Here is a 22,356-nt window from a genome sequence, read left to right as displayed (position 1 = left end):
CGGGACCTTACGCTCTGGTGCACTGGAGCCAAGAGTCCATCTTTTAACGTCAAGAGCTTCGTTACACAACTGATGTTGGTTTGGTGCACAGGAAGTTTATTATTTTAACAGGTATTTGTTTAAATGAATTCTGTGGTAATTATTTTGGCTAAGCACTAGCTAGCTGGTTTGAAGACCTTCTGCAGCACTTTGAATGATTTAAGAAGTGCAAAACCAAAAGACAGTAATGTTAACTCTTGTAATTCTCCAGCAAGAATGGGGTAGCTACTTACGCTTTACTCTGTCTAAATTCCTTGGGTTTTTTAATGACCCCAAAATTAAAATTAATAACAGTTTAAACATTTTAATACATTTTTGTAGCAAAGTATTTTTCCTTCTAGAACAATTTTTGTATTATTTTTATCTTCACCTTTGCTGACTGTCTGTTCTATTACACATTCACATCCTGAGCAGCTGCACTTTTACCATTTCAAAGGTGTGGTTCCTTACCCTCCCTAACTCTGCGGGGAAAAGATAAATACAAAAAAATGGCTTAATGCCCAGGAAGGTCATTTAAAAGTAAAGAATCGAATACACAATTATTATGACACTTACACAAGCAGTAAATATCACACCCTTCACCTTTCTCTACACCCTAGGACAAGGATCTGATTCCCGAGCAGCACAGCCTCTATACCACTTACACACGCATGAATACATTTAATGAATCTAACGGACAAAGAGTTCTTTTACTCTCTTTCCTAATCCTCCTAAAGTATAAATGCAATAGAAATTACTTAAAGGCACACCTGGTAAAGTACCAGATCTGTTTAAAAAACTATATTTTCAGAATGACACACAAACAAATACAGTGAATCCTTTCTACCTATTGAAATACCTATGGCTGATACGGATAACATGCTCCACTTGAGCAGCAAACAAAAGTAGGGTTACTTTATAGAAATATATGCAATTAGATCTGGTTTAGTTGAATAAACTTGGAGATAATTTACATCTGAATTGAAGAAAGCTGTCGCAAATAAGGAAAAATATGTCCTAGTACAAGATTCCTAGTCTCGTTCCAAGTACAAAGCTTTACTCCAGATATGTCACGCTCTTATCTTAGTTCTCTGAAGCGATTTTTCTCAAAACAGCATTTTGGATTAAGCATATTTTAAAAATACTTTTACTGAACAAAGTAGCAGATGTTGATAAAACAGAAAATTGTGACGTTACATCCTCTACTTTGAGCATGCTTTCCACTCTTCCTTAGAAAAGCCGTACAGCTGTCTGAGATACCTGAGGTGCCGCCGGTCTTTACATGGTGTAAATTTTCGTTGCCTTAAATAATTTATATCAGAAAAGAATTTGCTGCACAGATTCCAATCAGTGAAGACTTAATAAACCTAACTTGCATTACTTGACTTTTTAGACAGTAAATTAAGATAGCAACTGTGTTCTCCTCTGCTTTTTAAAATACTAGGCATAATGGCGGGGCAGTGTAAATAATAAAGAGAAGCCCAAACCCAGTGTTGCTATATTTGTATAGTGAGGTCTGGACTATCTGGTGCTTTTTAAAAGCTCAGCATGAATTCATGATTTTACATGAAAATTTGATTTTTTAATAGGGAAAAATACCTCGCGTTTGTAGAACAAAGCTTAAAAACCCACAAACACTAATCATTCTTGCACCAAAATGAAATAAAAGCCCAGATGTTAATGATGTTTAAAAAAAAAAAAAGCAAATTTTAACCCAAATTCTCTGACTTTTTAACAGTGGGTACTACAAGAAATATATAACTATAGTTTATCTACTCTCCACTGAAAGACATTAGGAAATGCTGTGTACAGCAGTTCCACTTGGGTAGCCCTGAGGTAGCTCTGTGCTTCTTTTTAGCCCAAGATCAGAAGTTTTGTTTAGTGATCAGTACTCCCCCAAAATAGGGCCAAAATACAGCCAGTTACTAACGTGACTGAATGACTGTTTCCTATTTATTTCTAAGAATTAATCTCACTGAAAAATCAGTACAAAAAGGCTGCATCTTCCCTCTAGCCTTTCAAACAGCTCATTTTCAATGACAAAATAACAAATACACTTTTTCCTTCTGGCCGGAGAAGTGAAACCACAGAGTATTTCAGTTAATTAGAGTCTCTTTCAATACTATGACTTTTGTTGATGGTACTGATGGCATTAAAGTATTACCCAAGTTGCCCTTATGCATCGGGAGCAAGAAGCCCAAGTTAGCATCAGTCAGAGGAGTTACGGGCAGGTACTGAACAAGACGATGCTGGTCTCCGCAGCGCCACCAACGCCGAGGCTGGAGGACTTCAGATGTTGAGGGAAGAGGAAGGTGCTGTAAAGCTCCCCTCAGATTTTCTGCTTTCCTCCCTTCCTTCTGGTTTGAAATCTTTGATCTATTTAGTAATTCTTTGTGTGGTTTCTTGGAAAAAGAGAAGCCAACAGAACGCCCTGGAATGGGTCTTTTCCTGACAAAGGACCTGCGGGTAGAAGAGCTCCATCACCCTCCTTCACACTATTTACTTTCAGTTTTCTTGCTGAGTGGAGAAAAGGTTTAAGTACTGGCATTTACAGATCAGAGCATCTGTATGTTAAACATCCTTTCTGCTGTGCCAAGGAGCAAAACAGTCCATTACTTGTGGGCACTGCTGCCAGTGTGCTTATATCAAACTAACGATTACTCATGCCTTTAATTATTTTAAAATGTGCTAGCTGCAGAGGAGAAAGATTGGTCCCCCAGAAATACTATAGCTTTCGCTGTGGATATTGATGAAGAGCTGAAAGGAAGCAAACAGCCACATCTTCTGGAAGTTTGGAAACATTTAAATACATTTAGTGCTCCAAATGAACTGCTAGAACTTTGCTTTGCACACATACATCCCAGAGGGGAACGGGTGTGAACACAGTCACTCACAGGAGAATGACCCAGGATCGGATTCTCGTGCACTTAATTATAACTGCACGGCAAAACAATCCAAAAGGATTTTTACCACAAGTTCAAAGGATTAAGATGTTCAGATACCACAATGATATCTACAGTATAACATTGTGATTGGTAGATAGGTAAATAGAATAAAAAGCACGCCTAGGACTGCTTTGGTGATTTAGTCTGATGTATTACTTATGCAATTACCAAACCAGCAGGAGATCATTAAATTTTCTGGTAACCAGACACAGCATTCTTAGTATCATACTATTACAAAGGCTCTTTATTGGTATTTTATCATTACATTTTCTTCCTACAAGGGGAAAAAGAACCACACAAAATTGACATTAACCATAAATTCCGGGGAAAAAGTACAAAATATCTTAAGCCCAGTTTACGCTGGATAATGCCATATGCAAGAGCGGCTTAACTAAGGCATCTTCCTGTGAACAATAACACGCCTCCCCCGAAATAAACAGGGCAGTGTAAATGTGTAAAATGGGGCAGTGCTGAATAAAAGAACACTTTTGGTCGGAGGGATGTGCTTGGGTGGAATATATTAATCACATGGTTGGCATTAGTCATTGGGTTAACTAATGAGGATGACTCAACTGAGAGTTCACATACCGCATTGAGTATTCAGTGTCGTGGTGAATGCTTCCTTACTTTAGTGAGTCTTAAGTAACAGAGCTCATCTGAAATGCACACCTATTTCCTGAAACTGGTTAAACAGTCCCCGTATTCAAACAGAGTTGTTGTAAGAGATCAGAAACTAAACTGACCTATAGAATGTAATTCTATTTCTTTTTAGAATAAGCTTACATCTATGAGATGAGGAAGACATTCCTTCCATCTCTCTTCAGTGACTTGATACATGAAGGGCTTTAATCTTTCTCTTTGGATATCATAGTTACTTATGCAAAGACACCAGGTCTGAAAAGACAGATCAAATCTGCCTTTCTTGGAAGAAAACATTATGAAAAACCTTTCTGTAATACTTACAGAATTTTTTGACTACCTATCTAGAAATCATATTTCCACAAAAGTAAACATCACATTTCAAGAAGCAAAATCTACTTGATATTCTCTAAAGTACTGCCATTGACTTCAGCAGGGCAAGACTATCACCTGCTCCCTTTGTAGGTGCTGCCCAAAAGACTTGTGATATTATTCTTGGTGAGCAACAACCTTGTTAAAAGCAATAAAACCTAGGGGTTGCCAATGCTTCAGCGTTCTGGCTGCAACGATACGCGGTCCGTTCCTCTTGCACTCAAGGATCAGTCCGATCGTTGTACTGTTACAAGTCATCAGGAAGAGCAATCAGAAATCTGGCTTCTTAGAGAGGCACAGTAATATGCTACTCTGGTGTGGCCAATCTGCTAGGGCAACTTCTCAGTGTCTTACCTAAACTAAACATAACTGCTTGAATAAATAAAATAACATATCCTGAAAAGAGAGGAAAGGCAAGGGCAGGTAGTATTGACTTAAGGACAGTTGTAAATGACAAGAGGAGGGACATCTACCTTTGTAGGTGGCTTTGGCCTTGTGTAAACTGGATCTGAGCTGATAAACATATGCCACCATCAGATCTATAGTGACCTGAAAAAATTTAAATTATGGGAATTAAACCAGATGAGTACTATTTTCTGTAGTAGGAAATATAAATATCAGTAACCAAAATGACTGGAAAAAGTACATGGATCACATGTTAAATTTTCCCTGAACTTACAAACCCATTCTCAAATGTTTTGAGCATATCAGAAAATCTGAAATCCTCCTTTGCCATAAGACAGATATTCAAGCTACTTTCCTGGTTTATGTGAAGTTACTAAAAGCACTATTGGGTATAACCATGATAGTGCATGAATCCTTTCTCACAATAACATCTTTCTTCCATCTTTCTATCAAGATGATGATAAGGGGAAAGAATGTTAAAAGCCAGAGATGGTCCTGGACATATAACTCTTTCATGAGCTATTTAAAGAGTTTAACCACCACCTAATGAGTTTAAAAGTAGGTTATTTGAGGGAAGTAGTGAAATGTGGAATAATCCTGACAAAGAATGGCTTCTAGAACTGATAGACAAAATTGTCAGACTACCTGGCATAGCAATATAGGGATCATGCTCTACCGTCACCTTTCCAAGAACGTCAGAGGAGAGTTACCTGCTCAGATGACTCTGGCAAGTGCTGCAGCTAAACTTACTGTCCTGTGGTGTTATTTTCACCACTGTGGGCATCAAAAAGAATTCCTCCAGCCAGAGCAGAGGAATGAATGATCAATTTGGGTTTGGAGGAATATCTTGCTCTGTACTCCCATATAATATTAAGAATTGTCTGGCCCTAAATTTACTGAAATCCCGATCATACCTAATTTAAGTTGATATGAAATTTGAGCTAAATTTATTTTCTGCCCTTTCAAGGGAGATAGATTTTTTGTTTCTGTTTATTTAAACTGCTGTTGAAATTGGTTAATTAAAAGGATTTAAAAAATCTTAATACTCTAAACAGAGCAAACTGGTTCTGAATTATTAAGCAACATTTTAGATGCATTTAAATAACCTTAAGTGACTTAACTGCCACCTGATCCTAAGCTGTGGCTCAGAAAAATAAAATGTGAAATAGTGTAGAAGTCTTGGTTTACCAGGGCTTCCAGATACAGTAAATAAAGAGCTTAAGTTTCTAATACCATGTCTGCAAAAGGCACGCTCTCAAACACATAACTAATGCTCCACCTTAAGGACAAATGAGCAGATGAAATTGCAGACTGCGATTTTGATTTTTCAGAAGAAATTAATAAATTCAGTCCTTCAAAAATAGTCTTTCAAAACAGAGAGCATGCCAGGACCTCCCTTTCTGCCAGATACCATCAAACGTTCACAAACATATCAGTGACCCTAGCAGGGTGGCTGAAGCCCGGTTTGGGTAAATTTGTTCTTCACATTTCTCCTCTAGTTTCAAGCAGACATGGTACACCTTTAGCTTCTCGCCTGAAGTGTGGTGAAATGCCCGTTCAAGAGCTTTAGGAAGACTTCTGCAGATCACCACCACAGAAGGAAATGAGGAAACGAGCATGCGGGAAGTCTCGAGCGCCCTGGGAGAAGGTGGGTCTTGCAGCTGGCAGACTGAGAGGACTACTGAAATTCGCGTTTGGGAAGGCTTTTAAGAGAAAGGGACATAGAAGAAATATTGAATAAGAAGGTTGACTGAGCGTGCTAATAGGCTGAGGGCAAGTTCTTTTTGTTATAGTTAAAAGCATTTTGAAGATTAGAGTGATTCAAGGCAGAAAAGGAACTAGAATTCTAAAATCAGCACATACATTTGCTTCCATAAAGCCTTTGCAGGTGCATTTAAAAATAACGCAAAGAACTCATAATACAGCTTTTCGCTCCAAAAGATGAGCTTGCCAAATGTTTTCAAAGTTAGAGGTACAAGTTACCTGCTGACCCAGGTTCACCCGTGTGAAACACGCTGGTCGGTACGGTATTAGTGCTGCCTTGGTTAAGGGACTGAGAGAGGAGGTGGTTAATATCTAATTTCAGCGCTAGTAGAAAGAACAACACAGTCGGTGACAAAGACCCAATAACAAGTCACTGCATGTGCTTAACTGCTTTGGAATGTCACTGCTGCTTTAAAATCTACAAGTAGTGTCTGGAAAAGGTTAATCTGTGTATTTACTCATGTGTAGAAGTTTGTATTTACAGTAGGGTTATGATACCAACTTTAAGTTAGCTAAGGATATCTGTGTAAGCAACTGGAACATAGAACTAAGAACTAATGAATTTTTATTTACCAAAGAAGTAAAAATACTTCAACAACACTGTATCAGGACTGATGGCTTTGAAAAGCAGGTAAAAATGCTCTGACGAGTTTATGACAAGAAAATGCTGATTTGGTTGAAGATAATCCCCTCGTTTCAATAAGACAGAAAGGCTTTTGGGGGTGCGTATGTTATTGTAATACAGATTAGGATAGAAGAAAAAATATTAACTTGAGAAGACATGTTTTCATCTTATTGCAGCAAAAACTCCAGCAAAGGATTTCTGATGCTTTCAAATATATTTTTTCAAAAAACTTATGTATAGTTGAAATACAAACAGACGTTTTAAATGCTATTGTTTTCTGGAGCACAACCATCCCAGGTGCTCTGTTCCTGTTGCGCAGATTTCAATGGATGTTTGCGATACATATCATACAGCAGAAGGGTCTTGACAACTTACAGCGTATTTTTAAGACACTATACACCAAAAGCCTAAGGCAATGAATATTTACTTTTACCGTACTTCCAAGGCATTCATCAATTACTTTTTTTTTTAAATCTGCCTATAGAGTTGCACACTTCCAACTTTCCAAACCTGGGGAACATGGCAGATGTCATTTATAGTTCTCAGCAGTTAGCAAACCCCTGGGGATTATTTTTTGTCTGTTGTAGCTCTGGTGGTCACAATGGCAACCGGATTCATACACGGTCACCGAGTCAATCGGCATGAATCATTTATGTGACTCCTCATACATGGCATTATTAGGTTGGAATCATAGAAAAAAGATGACAGGGTCTTTGCTTCCCACGCGACAGACCAACTGCTCCGTATCCTGCCATTAAATTCTCCTTTCTTTGCCTTTGTTTTCTCCCTGGCACCAATGTACTGAAAATACCAGCCTGCTATCACTTAGTGGTCTTTTTTCTTTTCTACTCCTTTTTTAATCTGTTCTTATGTGAGCCGTCTGATCAATTTTCGATTTTGTTACAGAGGACTAAAATTAATAATGACAATGATGTGATTAAGGACAGAAACAGCTAAAGTGCAAAACAAACGTAAAAAGTTAGAGTAATATACTTGTAGCGTTTTTTTAATATTAAATATGTACTAAGACATAAATATGTTACAGGTAGGGGACTTGCAGAATATTTAAAGTACACAAAAACATTGTTTAGACTGTAAGAGATTGTTTTTCTTCTCTCAAGTACACTGAATGATCGGTAATCCTGGAAACACAGATGACTTCTAGTCTTTGGTTCCACTGGAAATGATATTACATGCTTAAGGAGTAAAGTTAATTAGTGATTAATGAGATTCCTTAAATGCTGCTTTTCAGTCTGACTGATTAGGATTCTCAGTGTAAGACAAGGTGGAAGAAAAGCTGTAAGCACCACAATCCTGTTCACAGAGTTATGCCAAAAATAGTCAGAAATCACATCCACTCTCAAGGTCATATGCTTGCTAAAGACATCATTTTCTTCCCCTTTGGAGTACTTACAAGTAAGATGATAAAGCAAGAGGTATCTGTTACAAAACAGTACTGTAAACACGCTAATCAGAGCGCTATTCCTAGTGAACTTCCTCCAGGGCCAGCGATGGGAAACAAAATGGAAAAGCAACCCAAGTTCCTGAGCTCCTTTGATGACAAATGGCGTAACCAGCCACCTGGAGACGCCCCCAGCAAACACACCCCGGCTGATCCAGAGCTGCCCCCACCCGTTTGCGGTACTCAGGCAGCGGGGCCAAAAAGCTGCTGAACTTCACCCATCACTGCTTGGCTCTGTAGCGCCCGCTACCTTCGCCTTTTATACGGCGCCCCAGGTAATTGCCGCACAGTTGGACCCACGGATTTTTACCTTTGCTGTAACAATGGCTAAATAAAAAATGAAAGTTAATCTGTGATACGGCAGAAAACATATAGGTATATTTTCAAAGAAACTTAGTAATCGCATAAATATCTGTTGATAAACCAACAGAACTTAATTGGCTTTTGTAAGCAGTAAGCAGTATTGATTTTGAAAATCAGTCACAGCAGGTATATCATTAGAATTTTGAGGCAGGAGGTATAAATGACTATTTACTGGTATTATGTAACAGGTGGATGAATAATTTATTAGAACGTACTGATTAGCTCATAACTATATCCTATCTGACACTGCACCTTTCTTGCTGATAACATAAAATTGCATCAAAATGGCAAAACCAGAAAGATCAGAAGTACCAGCCCACAGCAAACCTAAACAGCGTACTAATATCAATGCGGCTTCCTTCAAAGCAGGACGTGAGCGATGCTGGCTCAGCATATTCGGGCAGTTTTCACTGACCATGGTCCACAACTTGTTTGTTTCAGAAATGGAGGATTTTTTACAATGTTACAATGCAATTTTATATGTAAGATATGATAGCACTGGTAGGTTGGCACCTGGCTTGCTTACAGCCACAGAGCTTGGCAGCACTTAACATATTCAGGCGTATCTTTTGCCTTCTGTACTATAGCATACCGGTCATCTAACATATAGAAGTAGTGGCATTTATTCCCGAAAGGTACATTTACTCACATCTCTCCTCGGAAAGGTGCCCAGCAGCTTGTACTCCTCCCAAGGATATCCCTTGGAAGCTACAAAATCAAAGACAACCTGCAGCTTGCTGCTGGCCAGGAAACGTCGCTCAAAGAATTCTCCGCTGGGCGTCCGAATACGCAGTTTACTGACGGACTCGGTGCTCTCCTCTTTCGGTTCGGGAGGCAAAGATTGTTCAAGAGAGAGCCTGATAGCCTGAGGAAGGAAAAATAACCATTTAGGTTGCAATGCTGGCAACAGAAGGAAAGTACAGAAAGCTTTTCTTTTTATTTCTTCTAGAACTTCAAGATGTGCCACAGTGCTCCAGAGCCGTGGCTGTGCTTTATATCTCAATGACAAAATCATTTTTATTCATTCCTTAATAACAGCCCACCAGACAACTAATTAAAATAAATCCTTCTTTATAACACATATTATTAGGTCTACAGTTAATGCATGATGGGGATAAGTAATTTAATCATTTGGCAGAAAGCCTTGGAAAAAATTTGAATGAGAGAATAATCGTCAAGTGGCCAATTGCTTCCTTAAAGGGTATAAATTAAAAGGCAGTAAAAGTATTTCTTTAAATGCACTTATCAAATTGCCTTCCTTTTACACAGAGTAATTGACCGTTTGCAAAGACAAGAGGCTTAGTGGCAGTTCAGAGTAAAAAGAAATATATGCAGGAGATTTACTGTAAATAAACTAAAACACTGTTAAAAGACATAACTGAAACCATCATGAAGGTGTATTACCATAGAGTACGTACAAAAGTAGGAACGGTCAAAGAAGAAAATGAGGAGGACAGAAATGGGAGCTTTAAGATTTAAAGCAAGCAATTCTTACTATTATTTGCAGGAAGATGGTTCCAAGCACAGGCGTGCACATTTTCTGCAACAACTGGAATGAAATCAGCCCCAAAACTGCAGTGTCATTACACGTCTGAAAATGTGTATGATGGTCCTCCTGCTGACATTGCGCGTACTGCTGATGTCAAGATTTTAAGGGCAAGAGCCAAGTCTGTGTTCTCTGTCCTCTACCTCCAGGAGCTACCACAACACCAATACTTTGATCAGAAGTTTTTTTAAAAGACTGAAGCCTAGTATTAGCCTGTTGAACGAGGTGGGTTTGATTTTCGAGGGTACTGAGTGCTGTCGGTACTCATGGACAGGCATTGGCGTCTGTTAAAAATTAGACCATACCTAGAAAGCAGCCTTGTTACGGCGTCACCTCACTTAAGGCAGCAGTTCAGGAGAACGTCAATGAATGGAAGCAGCAGCATGGTCACGCTGCCTGCCCCAAAATACGCCTAAAGGACAATTTTCCAAACTGAAGAGGCAGTCAGGCAGGGGTTTTCCCAGATTTTCAAGGAACTTTCAAGATACACAGTTGCTATTTGTGCCTTTGAAAACCTCCCCAAGGTCATTTAGTAACAGAAACTGATGGAGGACGATTACATTAAAGAGAAAGGACTGGGCAGAAGCAAGATTACAAAGGCTTTTAAATAGTCTACTTCTTACACACAAACCTCTGAGCAAATTATATCTCAGTATAAATATTTATACATAGAACTTGAGTTCATTTTTGCTCATCTACTATGAGATTATATTTTAAATAGATTCTATTTTAATTTTCTCTCTCTCCATTCTCAACCACCTGCTTACTATCTTTCTGGTTTGACATTTTCCCACACAGTATAACAACAGATGCTACATTATTTACTGAACCCAATCAATTATATTATAGAAAAATAAACAACAGTAGCTCATTAGAGCTCTTTTCTTTGTGCAAAGAGTGCGTCGCTCCCCAAAGTAACTAGTCTCCAAGGCTTCAATGTAAAATGGCAATTTACAATGGATATTCTGTACCGGCCAACCAAGTCAGAAAACAATGATGTGATGGATCACATTAATAACTCTTGGACCTGAACAAGCAATTTCAGTTTGTTGATAAAAAGATGTTCGGTATGTGAATAGCTCAATAGTCAGATTTTAAATATATGAACTGAACGTAAAGCCACTTCTGTAAGTAAACACTGTTGCAGAACAATTCAGTATAAGCAATCTGTATATTTGAAAATGGGGAGTGTTAGTAAACATTATTGTTAAAATCCCTTTTGTTCTACTAAGCAAACAGATCCTATTATTTTCATTACTGCACTCTACATTAAAACAGGGAAGCCCAGGTATATTTTGATAACATGGACCAGTCTTGCAGCCTTTGTGTAAGAAAACGATTTCCAAAAGGCCAAAGTATCAGAAAAGGCTCAGGAGCAGATATAACAAAGCAGAATTAATTATTGTTTCTATGCATGCAAAATCACATTAAAAAAAAGAAAAACATACTTCTTACTTGAATCTGAGTGTGAGCTGATTGCTCAACCATCTCTTTTGCTACAGTACTGATTTGTGGTCGGTTGCTATTAACATCACAGAATTGCCGTCTTACAATTGTTCTTGACACAACTCTCACGGTCCAGTTTTGCACCTTGCTCCTTCAGTTGTGTTTTAGCTGATGTTAACAACAGGAGCTAAATAACTCACCAGATACTGCAGGATAAGAAAGAAGTGGACCGCATCTTTCCCAAACTGCTGAATACTACTGTTTGGACTGAATTTAGTATTTACGACACAGTAGTGTTTAAAAGGTTCTTGAATGCTTAAATGGTTCAGGTTTTTTAATGCAATTATCTCGGTCAAAAAATATATATGCAAATGTACCGCTCATACAGTTTGTTTATTTGGTTTATCTCAGGGAATAATAAATGTGTTCATAGCCAACTTTTTTGCAGTTGTATAATGCAATTTTTTCATACATCAGCAAAGTACACAAGACTGAAATGTCAAGTATACATTTAAGTCACGTGTAGGGGGGGAATAAGCAAGGCTGTGATTTAATCAGGATTCCGCGAGTTCCAAGGACTTTAACTAAGTGGGGAATTAAATGAGAATATAATTCCAAATTTCAAATCTCCATAATCCATAAGAGTCAAAGCAAAGTAGTGATAATAAGTCTACCAAAAATATTGGAACTCTGATATTTTACATAAATGAATAAATATTTTTTAATATCTGTATTTTATTTATATTTGATATTATAATGGAAACATACTCAGGAAATGTATATTCAATAGGGATGCTGATATAGCTTTGTATTCATTAGCAACTTGCTGACAGAATCTTATGTGCCTCGAAGTGAAAGGACAACCCCCAATCAATTGTGATTTCAGTCAAGACATTTATATGTGAATACCACTTTTCTTTTGAACATTTTATTCAAGGGTTTCAAAGTCCTTTACAAGCATCAGCTGTGTTTCACAGCAGTTCTGCAAGGACTTATATTTCAAGAACTTCACAGAACAGATGGAAATATTTTAATGACAAGTCTATTTAACTTATCCTTTGAAATGTGTGGGACTTCAGGGGAAGAAACACAGCTGTACCCCAGCCTTTTTACCATATTTTGTATTTGCCGGGAGGTAAAAAAGAGGAAGTCACTAATGTAAGTAAATTCCCGTAGATGATGCTTTATGTCAATACCTACATAGACACACAGCTGGGACAGGAGCTAGCCTACATCCTGAAAGAGGCTGGAGGAGCGGGTACTGGCGCCCGCACAGTCTACAAAATTGAGAGAATCTAGAAAATAACAGAGTTTAGGAACAGTACTCTTCATAGCACATGGTTTCTATTTTTTTATATAGGCCTAGAGCCATAAAGTGTTCATTTAAACACAATTTTCATTCTAAGGAAGATTCTGTAGAAGACTGCTTAGAAATTTAAAAAATGTACCATAATCATAAATCCAACTTTCTAGATTTTGGAAACTTTTTTTCCCCCCCTTAATTTTTTATTTTTTTAAGTATTTTGTCTCCCAAATTAAATTCGGCAATTTGTTTGATCAGATTTGCAGCTAGGCTTTGTGCTACTTCCTGGAAGAAATGAAAGGGCTCCATGGTATTGTATTTTTAAAAGGAGTGCCTGCAGAAACAAGGTTAGAGGTTCCCAAAGATTCCACCATTTATGGAGCTCATTTCACAGATCTCCTGTTAGCAGGGCTATCTAATATCTGGCTGTAATTCAGACTGAGAAGATGATGTAATTGTGACCCAGGTGATAGAACAGAAAAGCTATTAAACAGTGGATGAAAATGATTCAGCTGCACTATGTTATATATACATATATGGTAAGAAATTAATTGAAAAAAAAAAATAAATGATCACATAAAAAAGTATACTTTGAATGAAAGTTGCAATGTGTGTTGAATGAAAGTTGCCATGTCCATAACCTTCACAAATCCAAAAAGTTGTCAGAAAAGGTAAAACATCCCACCTCACGTTCTTCCTCCTGTTCTTTCCGAATCTGTTCCAAGCGAAACTGCTCCGCCATCTCTCTCTCTTGCGCTTCCCTCTAACAAACACAAGCAGTAATCACACATGTATCACCTCGCTTTCCACAGCTGTGTTTAATGATGTGCATTAGCTATATAAAGCAAAAAACCTTCTCAACTTTTCTGTAGAAATTAATATAAGAAATAGGGTATTTATTAAGCGATCTTTTCCTATCATTCCTTTCCCAACTTCTATTATCATGTGGGGCCAGGGCTGCCTTTCCAAAAAGATGTAGTCAAGTCTACTCCTAGTGACTGTATCTAGTGCCATTTTATAACCACTGAGGGCAATTATGGATCTGACAGCAACCGTCTCATCTTCAAAGCAGAGCTGAAGCCGGGCAGTGCTCTGTACCAGAGAGATTTCACCACCTGCGGAGACATTCCCACCCCCGCGGTCACGCGATGACTTCACCCTGCACACACCTTGGCTCTGTCAGCCTCCAGTGATATGCGGTACGCTTCATCCTGCTCTCTTTTCACATTTTCTCTGGCTTCGCGTTCATCCTAAAGAAAGAAAAAAGAAAAGAAAACAAAAAATATCAGCAAACAGTGGACCAATATGATATATATCTTTATGTTCACCAGCGCTCTTTAACCCCAGTGACTTCAAAATATTTGACTGCCTTACTCATCTAACTACTGCTAGGAGAAATGAGTTCAGAAATGCCTCAAAGGCGACCTTAGCTTTAAAAATCACACCTTACCTAAAGCTGTGTTTCAATTGCCATGGCACAGCTTGGCGTGTCCAAGCCCCGGCCCGCGGGCCGGAGGCTGCAGCAAGGCTCTTTGCCCTGCCGTCGTTATCATGGCTGGGGCCGGCACAGACCCCAGGGCCGGTGCAGCCCCCTCGCGCGCCAGGGAGGGGGTCACGGGAGGGGTACATGTGGGCTGGTGCGGGGGAGGATTTCGCTCCCGCAGCCGACAATTTGGCCGGTCTCATGATAGGGAAGGACAGACAGTGGTTTAGAGGACGAGGCTGGATTTTAATTTGGTCTCCACTCAGACTGAGAGCGGGTAACGGCTTGTCCTGCGAGAGCAAGCCTGCTCCCAGATCCTTCCTTGGGAAAAACACCCTCAGTGGGATCCATCCAGGGCCATGACCATTAAACGTCATCCAGAGGCCTCAGTTCACATTGTGCTGAATATTATACAAAGAGGAAAAGTAGCAAGTCCTGCTCTGAAGTGTCTCAAATACACAGGTGCAGGCAGACAAGAAACACGAGGTTAGCACGTCAACTTCAAACCAGCAAACCTAGCGAAGTATCTTATTAATGATCACGTTATAAAAAACCCAAAGGTTTACTAAAAATACACGAATGACAAAGCGAGGCATCATCCATATGGTGGAGGATCAAGAAGTGGATATCCCCGAAAGCTGGAATAACTGCACTGGGGTGATGTCTGATAAAGCAAAGCATACAATCGATAGCTTCATACTCTGCATCTGGAGCCAGAGACAGCAGCTGCTCCTCTGCGCTTACTCCTCTTACATCTCATAATCCTCCCAGAGCCCTGCAGAGACTGCACTGGTCCCTACAAAAATCAATAAGATTTAGCTGTGAGACTGCTGGTGGGCCCAGCACGGTCACCTGTAGTTACCAGTAACACAGCACTTGCGCTGGGGTAATCTGTCCCCTGTATTTCATAGAAATTAAAGTCTACTACCTACTGCTTTTTGAAGAATTATGTTATTTTTTTTCATTCATCTGCAAGGGTTATTCCACATAAAGGCATCATTTTGCAAAGTGATCAATTTTCTTCCCAAAACTCCACTACTTGGCAAAAACTCAATTCTAAATGGGAGGAGCATACGTTAGCCGTTACTTTCGTGTCATGCAAACATGCCAAGATGTTCCTCCAACAAAACTCTAATGTATTAGTGGTTAAAAAGCTCTAAAGTAGCATGCGACCACAAGAGGAAAGGCCAAATTGCAGGAAAAGGCATACAACCTCCAGTTGGAAAGTAACAAGATCTTTTTAGAGGAAACTCTTCTTCCTTATAGAAGCAGGACCCAAGATTATTCTACAATCAAGTGTGTCCCAAATTTCATTCACAGAAGATAGAGAAACCATGACTTTGTTCAGCAAAACTAAGACATGAGTAGAAGTAATTCTTGCAAAATGTAAAAAGGACAATAACCACGGAATAACCCATTCCCCTCCTGGCTTCTCTGGACCGTGATGAGCTTTCTGTGTTATGTTCATGGAGTACCTTCAAAAACTAACTCAAACCTGATCGCAGAAACTACCCTACATTAGTATGCCATATCTGAGAAGAGAGGGTGTTGAAATAATTAAACAGGTCTGATTTTTACCTTATCCAAAACCGAGGAAAGCTTCTTGAATACACAGAGGATTTCCCAACTCTTCTCATAGATGGGATGTAACAGGAAAGGAAAAGGTTTTGTACTATCTATGCTGAGACTTTCCATAAGCATACCATAAATTTATCTTAGAACAGTGAGAAATGAAACTCTCTTCCCAAACCAACTTACTGAAGAAAGATAGACTTCAAGCAATCTGCGAGAGGACAAGCATTTAAAAAAAATGTCAAGAATTGTTTTGCAGAGTCTATTTAGCTTTCATGTTTTGCAGCTTCATATCTCATACACTAACATCACACACTAACTGAATTTCAAAGGTCACACAAGTCCAGGGATAACTGAGAGAAAAAAAGATCAGATGCAACTATTGCAACTACAGGCTCTTTCCTTCATCAAGGATTACTAGCAATTACCGTATAGTTACTTTAGTTTATGAGAACAAACAATAAACAAACCCAAACCGAAACCAACCCTCAAAAAAAAAAATTAAAAATTTATAACAATTGTTAAAGACTCACTCTAAAAATATATACTAATCAGACTTATAAGAAATTGAGTACTGGCTTTTATTTTACATTTTACACACTGTCTAGAAAACTCCAGGAAGTTATTAGAAGTTCCTTGTGATGAGCACAGGATTCATTTACCTACAGAAAGCTTTACTGAAGAATTTCTGAAATTGATTTAATTTATATAATCTGGATGATAACTGTAAAAAATACTAATGCTATAGATTCTACAACAAGAATCTAAACATAAATTCCAGGCATTTAAAAAAAAATAAAATAAAATCTTTCCTCCCTATTCATCGCAGTTATCATCGTCCTAGAAGTGGATTATGAAAAAGATGCCAGGAATGTGAAGAATTACTACGCGTGACTGCCTGGTCCTCACAGAAATATGTAAGCCACATCTAAAAGCAAATGACCATGCCACCGAGCTTTACACTGCATTGAAACAATACTGTTCTTACTGAAACAGACCCTAAAACGAAATCTGGAATCCAGATTTCTTTAGGTAAGAAGGAGATGTAAGCCTAGGAAATGTCTCTCTGCACCTACTTCTAGTGTTTGGTTCATACTGCTCACACTCTACAGGAACCACCTCCTCTGCGGAGATTATGGCAAAATTAAAATATTCTGTGGTTCAGAGTTACACCTTAGACAAATTCTAAACATTAGATATTGCAGTTCTCTCTTTTGTAATGCAGTTTGTTATTTTAGTCATTTCTTCCTCCAGAGAAACCATACAAAGTATGAGGATGACTCAAGTTTACCAAAAGCAACAAAACAAAATTCATAATGGTGACACAAAAAGCAGAACAAAATGTTTTGCAGAGAATCTTGCATTGCACTAAGAAAGAACACATGAAGAAATAAAAGAATAGTGATACCACTAATAATGCATTAAGAAAAATGTATCATCCAGTAACAAAATCTGAGGTAGGTGACAGCTTTCCTGTTAAACCCTACATAAATTGCAGCATTGACCGAACATCAACGAACACATCTCCACAATACTTTTGCAATGAAGGTAAAATTGCCATCTTCCGTTTTTAAGAAACCAAGGTGTGAACAGACAATGGCTTATCTCAGGTCGCTTAAAAAGCCTTTGTCAGAAACGGGGGTGTGGGGTGTTACATTTCCCAGCAGTGACCAGAGGCTGGTATGAACGTAACCCATCCATATCCCAGGGGTGTTGGGCATGAGACAGGGAGACAACTCTCCTTTGCTCCTGAAAGGGAGAAAAAGTCACAGATCTCTGCTTTCCCATTCTGACAATGCACCAACAGGGGGGCCATTCATTCAACAGAAAGTTGATACTTTAAAAAAAATAATTGCATTTATCCACAGAATATATTTTTCAGCTATGAATTTTCTCTGCTAGCACGCATATTACAGATGCAAAGTCGTAACAAAACCAGTAAACGCTTATATTCATGAGATATGGATCAGATAAAACCTTCTCTTGAGTAATATCCAGAGCTACAAGACTAAGAAAAACTTACAGATAAGGTTAAGTAGAAATTTAGGATAACTCTCTCCAGTAATTATTCCCTAAAGCATTTCTTGAAGTTACGTCTGAAGCTCCTAACAGCAGGTATTTTCAGATGCAGGATGATGGAAATGAAGGATTCCTGATTGCATTTAGGACAGCAATGCCCCCTTTTCCTGGAGATTATACAGGGGGAAAAAAATACACAGGACCAAAAAATATTTGCCTTTTGGATGGGATATTTTGCTGGAAAAGTCAGCATTGGTCCTTTCAGGTTTTTTTTAATTTATTGTTGTTGGTTCTGAAGGTAGGATTTAAAGATTTAACCCCAGGAATCAGCTTTACACCTGATTTGTCTCAGGAAGATGTGTTATACTTCATTCCCCATTGCCCGTTGGGATCAGTTTTACTGTGAAGTAAAACGAGACAGAACTTGAGAAGATAACCGTGAGCAGAAGACATTTCTCAGAGCATCAGTGAGTAAATGGCTGTTACAAGAAAAGACAAAAAAAAAAGCTTATTTACAAATGCTGAATGCTTATCTGAAAGACAGTTCATTTCACTGAACCACTCCTGAAATTAAAAACTGCAAGTGCTTAAGGCTATTCATGGGAGCGTTAAAGAGAAACACCCCTTTGTCCAAACAATCCAGTGCGAGAAAGACATTAATTTGACTCACTAAGATGACAGACTTGCACATTGTATAACTTCAACATACATGATGGGGAATATATAGAAGAAAAAAGTGTACACAGAATGTGCTGGGCGTATGAGAATGATGAAGGCAAAGCACATGAAAGTTTCTGTGGTGGCAGAACCTCAGGTGGGGAGGCAGGACAGGGGGGCAGAACGAAGGAGAACCACCAGAGGACCCTGCCTGTCTATATCGCAGGCAGATACTGATTTTTGGGGATTCCCTCAAGTGACAAGAAAGAAAAGAAACCCCAAACCTTCAAGAAGCCGTCCTGGAGCGACGGGAAACGAGCCAGCCGGTCCTGCTACACCACCTACCCAGCTGGGCTGTATAGCAGGGAGAGCTGCCGCTTATTAAGAGAAACTAAGCGAATATTCAGTGGCTGGACTCATCAACATCTATAGCCACAAAGCCACCCGAACCAAAGATACTTTCATTTTCTCTTTCCTTTCCTCTGACATTACCTTGCATTTTGGCAAAGTTCAAAACAGGCCGCGAACTCTCGCAGGCAGCGCTCGTATCTGCTGGTGTGTCAGCGCGGTGAAGTGCACAATGGGAAACCGATCGTTTGGGGTGCTATCATATTACAAATACAAAATCGGAAAATTTAATCAAATAAATTTTGATTACTGTAGTTTAATTAGTTATAACTAGTAATAATTAGTAAATGTGTTAATTGGATTTTTTGAGGGGTTAAATCACAATCTTCGTTAGATGGCTGTCATCACCATAATGCTTTTGCGCTTTGGAATTTAATGAATTTCATGTATTTATTCTCATAACCTCCTGTTGTGCAAATACTATATACCATGATACACATGACAGTGTTAGATGGAACACAGATTATCAAAAGTATTCCGATGCCTAATTTCTACTGATTTTAATGTGAGCTTGAGTGCCTGAACAGAAATGGCAGGAGCCTCCTGCGCAGCGGATGGAAGCACTTGGGCCATCCTCTAACCTGCAGGTAAGGAGTGGAGCAAAGCAACCGATCTGAAGGAGGAAAAGGTGAACAGATCACAGAGGAGGAGAAAAATGCACTAGGACCGATCCTCTTTAGCTTCTTTTGTGGCTGTGAGATAGATCTTTGGAAGAAGAAAGAGAAAAGGTGTTGGAGGATAAACCTGTTAAATTATCATATTAAAAAAAAAAGAAGGAAATCCCTTACATTTGACAGTAGCGAGGCAGAAGAGGAGGACATGGTGATACCAGGCTTCTTACTGGAAAATTATGAAAGTAATACTTGGCCAGTAAAGCCCCAACTGACACAAGAGTGTGCTGGGATGGACACGCAAGCATACTTTTACAAAAAGCTGTGGCAGGGAAAAGAAGGTGAATTTATGTTGCTGTTTTAGAGGTTTTGTTTTCTTTTACATATTTTTTAAATCCCCATCCAGATATTGGTCAGGAAAGATGTACATTTTCCTCACGCTCTAGCAGTGTCTAGGTTGAAGAGATGTCACCTAAGCTTATCTTCACTCTGGGTCTGCTTACAACAGCTTCTCCAGTTTAAAAATTCTCAAGTATCTCTCTCTTACATTTAAAGAAAACAGCGTGTCAGCAGACAAAGTGAATTGAGGGTTTTAATTGTTATTCGTAAAAAGAAGTTTTTTGAAGCAACTGTGGGTATTACAATTCCACCTTGAAGTCTAATCCGAGAGCAGGAGTGCTAGTGTTGCGTAACAACTAAAATAAACACGATGGAGACCTACTGTTACTTAAATGTGGACAAGTTGGACCAGCTGTGTAACAGTCAATGCTTCTACAGTAATAAACGTTGACAGCAAAAATAAAAAGAATGCATTACTGAGACATCATCAAATGAGCCCTGTCATTACATGGAAACTCCACCCTGTATAAGCTTGTCAAAAAGTGTTACTGTAATCCTTTGAGAAGCCTCCTCCTCAGGCAATGGAGAAAAAAAAATGTTCAGGATCGGCCCAGAACAGGTGTGTTGCGCTGTAATGCCAGGATTTAATCACGAATCTCTTCACATTAATCTCACAAAGGAACTAACTCGGATCTATTTGCGCCCATCATGCCACGCTGAGACGATTATTTAACTATCCAATTAAAGTAAGCAAGCTAACAGGGCGTTTAAAAATGGACATTCCAGGGCGTACAATATTTTACAATTATTATTTGTTTTCCTAAGTCCAGCATCAGGCACTGACACTTAAGAGGAACCGATACTACGTGCTCTTTTCAAAGTCAGTCCCCGAAAAATCTCAGTTCACACCTAGTAACAGCACCAGTAGTTATCAACATTTGTGGGGTGGGCCAGAGGAGCAAACATGGCTAGAAGAGGAAAATAGGTCCATCAGATGTATGAAATCATTAGTGTAGCCTCACAGAAATTTTGTGTACACAGTCTGAGGGTGGACTTCAGACCCTAGACCTGACTGCATCCTGGCCAACAGGCCTTGCTGCTGTTGATGCCACTGAACCCACCATTTAATTATCCATTGGCCTCTTCTTATCAGAAGCACTTATCAGTGAGCACAATGTCAGTACGCTGCCGGCCACATTTTATTGTTTGTGGCTTGTTACGATGGCAATTTAAGTAGGAAACTTATAAAAACAAGACAGCACAACAGCTAGACCATGTATCTACAATGGCACATCAGCAGTGTGGTCCAAAAGAGGCAGGAGGCTTCCAAAATGTCATCTGGTCAACGCAGCTGATAGGCAGCAAGGAACAGGCCCAGTGGTTCGCGACTGACCCAGAAGCCTGGGAGGGGCAGGGAAAAGAACGGGACGGCAGATTGATCTCCCTTTCAGAAAGCATGGGAGAGAGAATGGGTGCCTAAATTACACACTATTGTACCTCAAGACAGGTACGTTGGGTTACTATGAGTACACACGTTCATCTCAATGGTTGTAAGGTATCTCTTTAGAGATTAGGTAAGAAAAAGCTTAATCAAACACGGTATACAAATCTAAAAATGAAATCCAATTGCTGGTTAAATGACAGTGTTTTAGCACTTGACATTATAGAAATATGCCCCGAATTTGCCTGATTAAATTTTATGATGCTAGGCCAGTAAACTTTACGAGGCTACACCAGTAAACGTTACTAATACGTGGATACAAAAGCACAGGCTTTAGCTAACCATACTATTACCACCAGCTAACGAAGCGACCCACTTCGCTCAGGTGAGATGAGTCGCTGACGCTGTTCTGAGCATCCTGCCTACACCATCCACCGATGATCAGCGCCAGGGAACTGACTGTAAAGCGATGCCTGAACAGCTACAGCCAACGTCACGGCGACCACCTGTACCATCAGCCGGCGGTGGTAACAGTCATCCTGTACGGAAACAGCCATCAGAGGGCACTGCGAAACATGCTGTGCTAAACACAACTCTGCAATAGCTGTGTTGGAAGCTTTCGTGTGCATGCAAGTTAAAAATCCGAAGTGGAGAAGTTCAGCTGCATAAACGGACTCATTAATGATTTCATGCTGTTATTTACAGGTGTTTCCAGTTTTATTTCTCTCTCACACACACTTCTGTTTACAGCAAAGCTATATAGATGACTTCTCTTTTTAAAACACAAAAGAATTTTCTGCTTATCTTCTTGTGGTTTTATGATGACTTATTGTTGCTATTAAGAAAACAGTAACAGAAACCGGACTCTGTATCCTGTTTGCTCTTGTAGTATTTGGGAAAAAAATGGCACCAACTGCAATAAGATCTTAAAAAAGAAA

At 39.2% G+C, this 22,356-nt stretch overlaps 1 protein-coding gene across 1 annotated transcript in view; it reads right to left on the bottom strand.

Annotated features, from left to right (window-relative positions):
- FAF1 (Fas associated factor 1) overlaps window positions 1–22,356 on the bottom strand; it is a 172,037-nt gene that overhangs the window by 7,264 nt on the left and 142,417 nt on the right. Inside the window, exons 16-18 of the mRNA XM_075759441.1 lie at window positions 14,058–14,138; window positions 13,574–13,651; window positions 9,243–9,458 (exon numbers count right to left, since the gene is read on the bottom strand). Coding sequence (XP_075615556.1) covers window positions 9,243–9,458; window positions 13,574–13,651; window positions 14,058–14,138 — 375 coding nt within the window. The remainder of the gene's footprint in view (window positions 1–9,242; window positions 9,459–13,573; window positions 13,652–14,057; window positions 14,139–22,356) is intronic.

Source organism: Balearica regulorum, chromosome 8 (assembly GCF_011004875.1).
Source record: "Balearica regulorum gibbericeps isolate bBalReg1 chromosome 8, bBalReg1.pri, whole genome shotgun sequence".
Classification (NCBI taxonomy): Eukaryota; Metazoa; Chordata; class Aves; order Gruiformes; family Gruidae; genus Balearica; species Balearica regulorum.
This window is presented reverse-complemented; position numbering and strand designations above follow the sequence as displayed.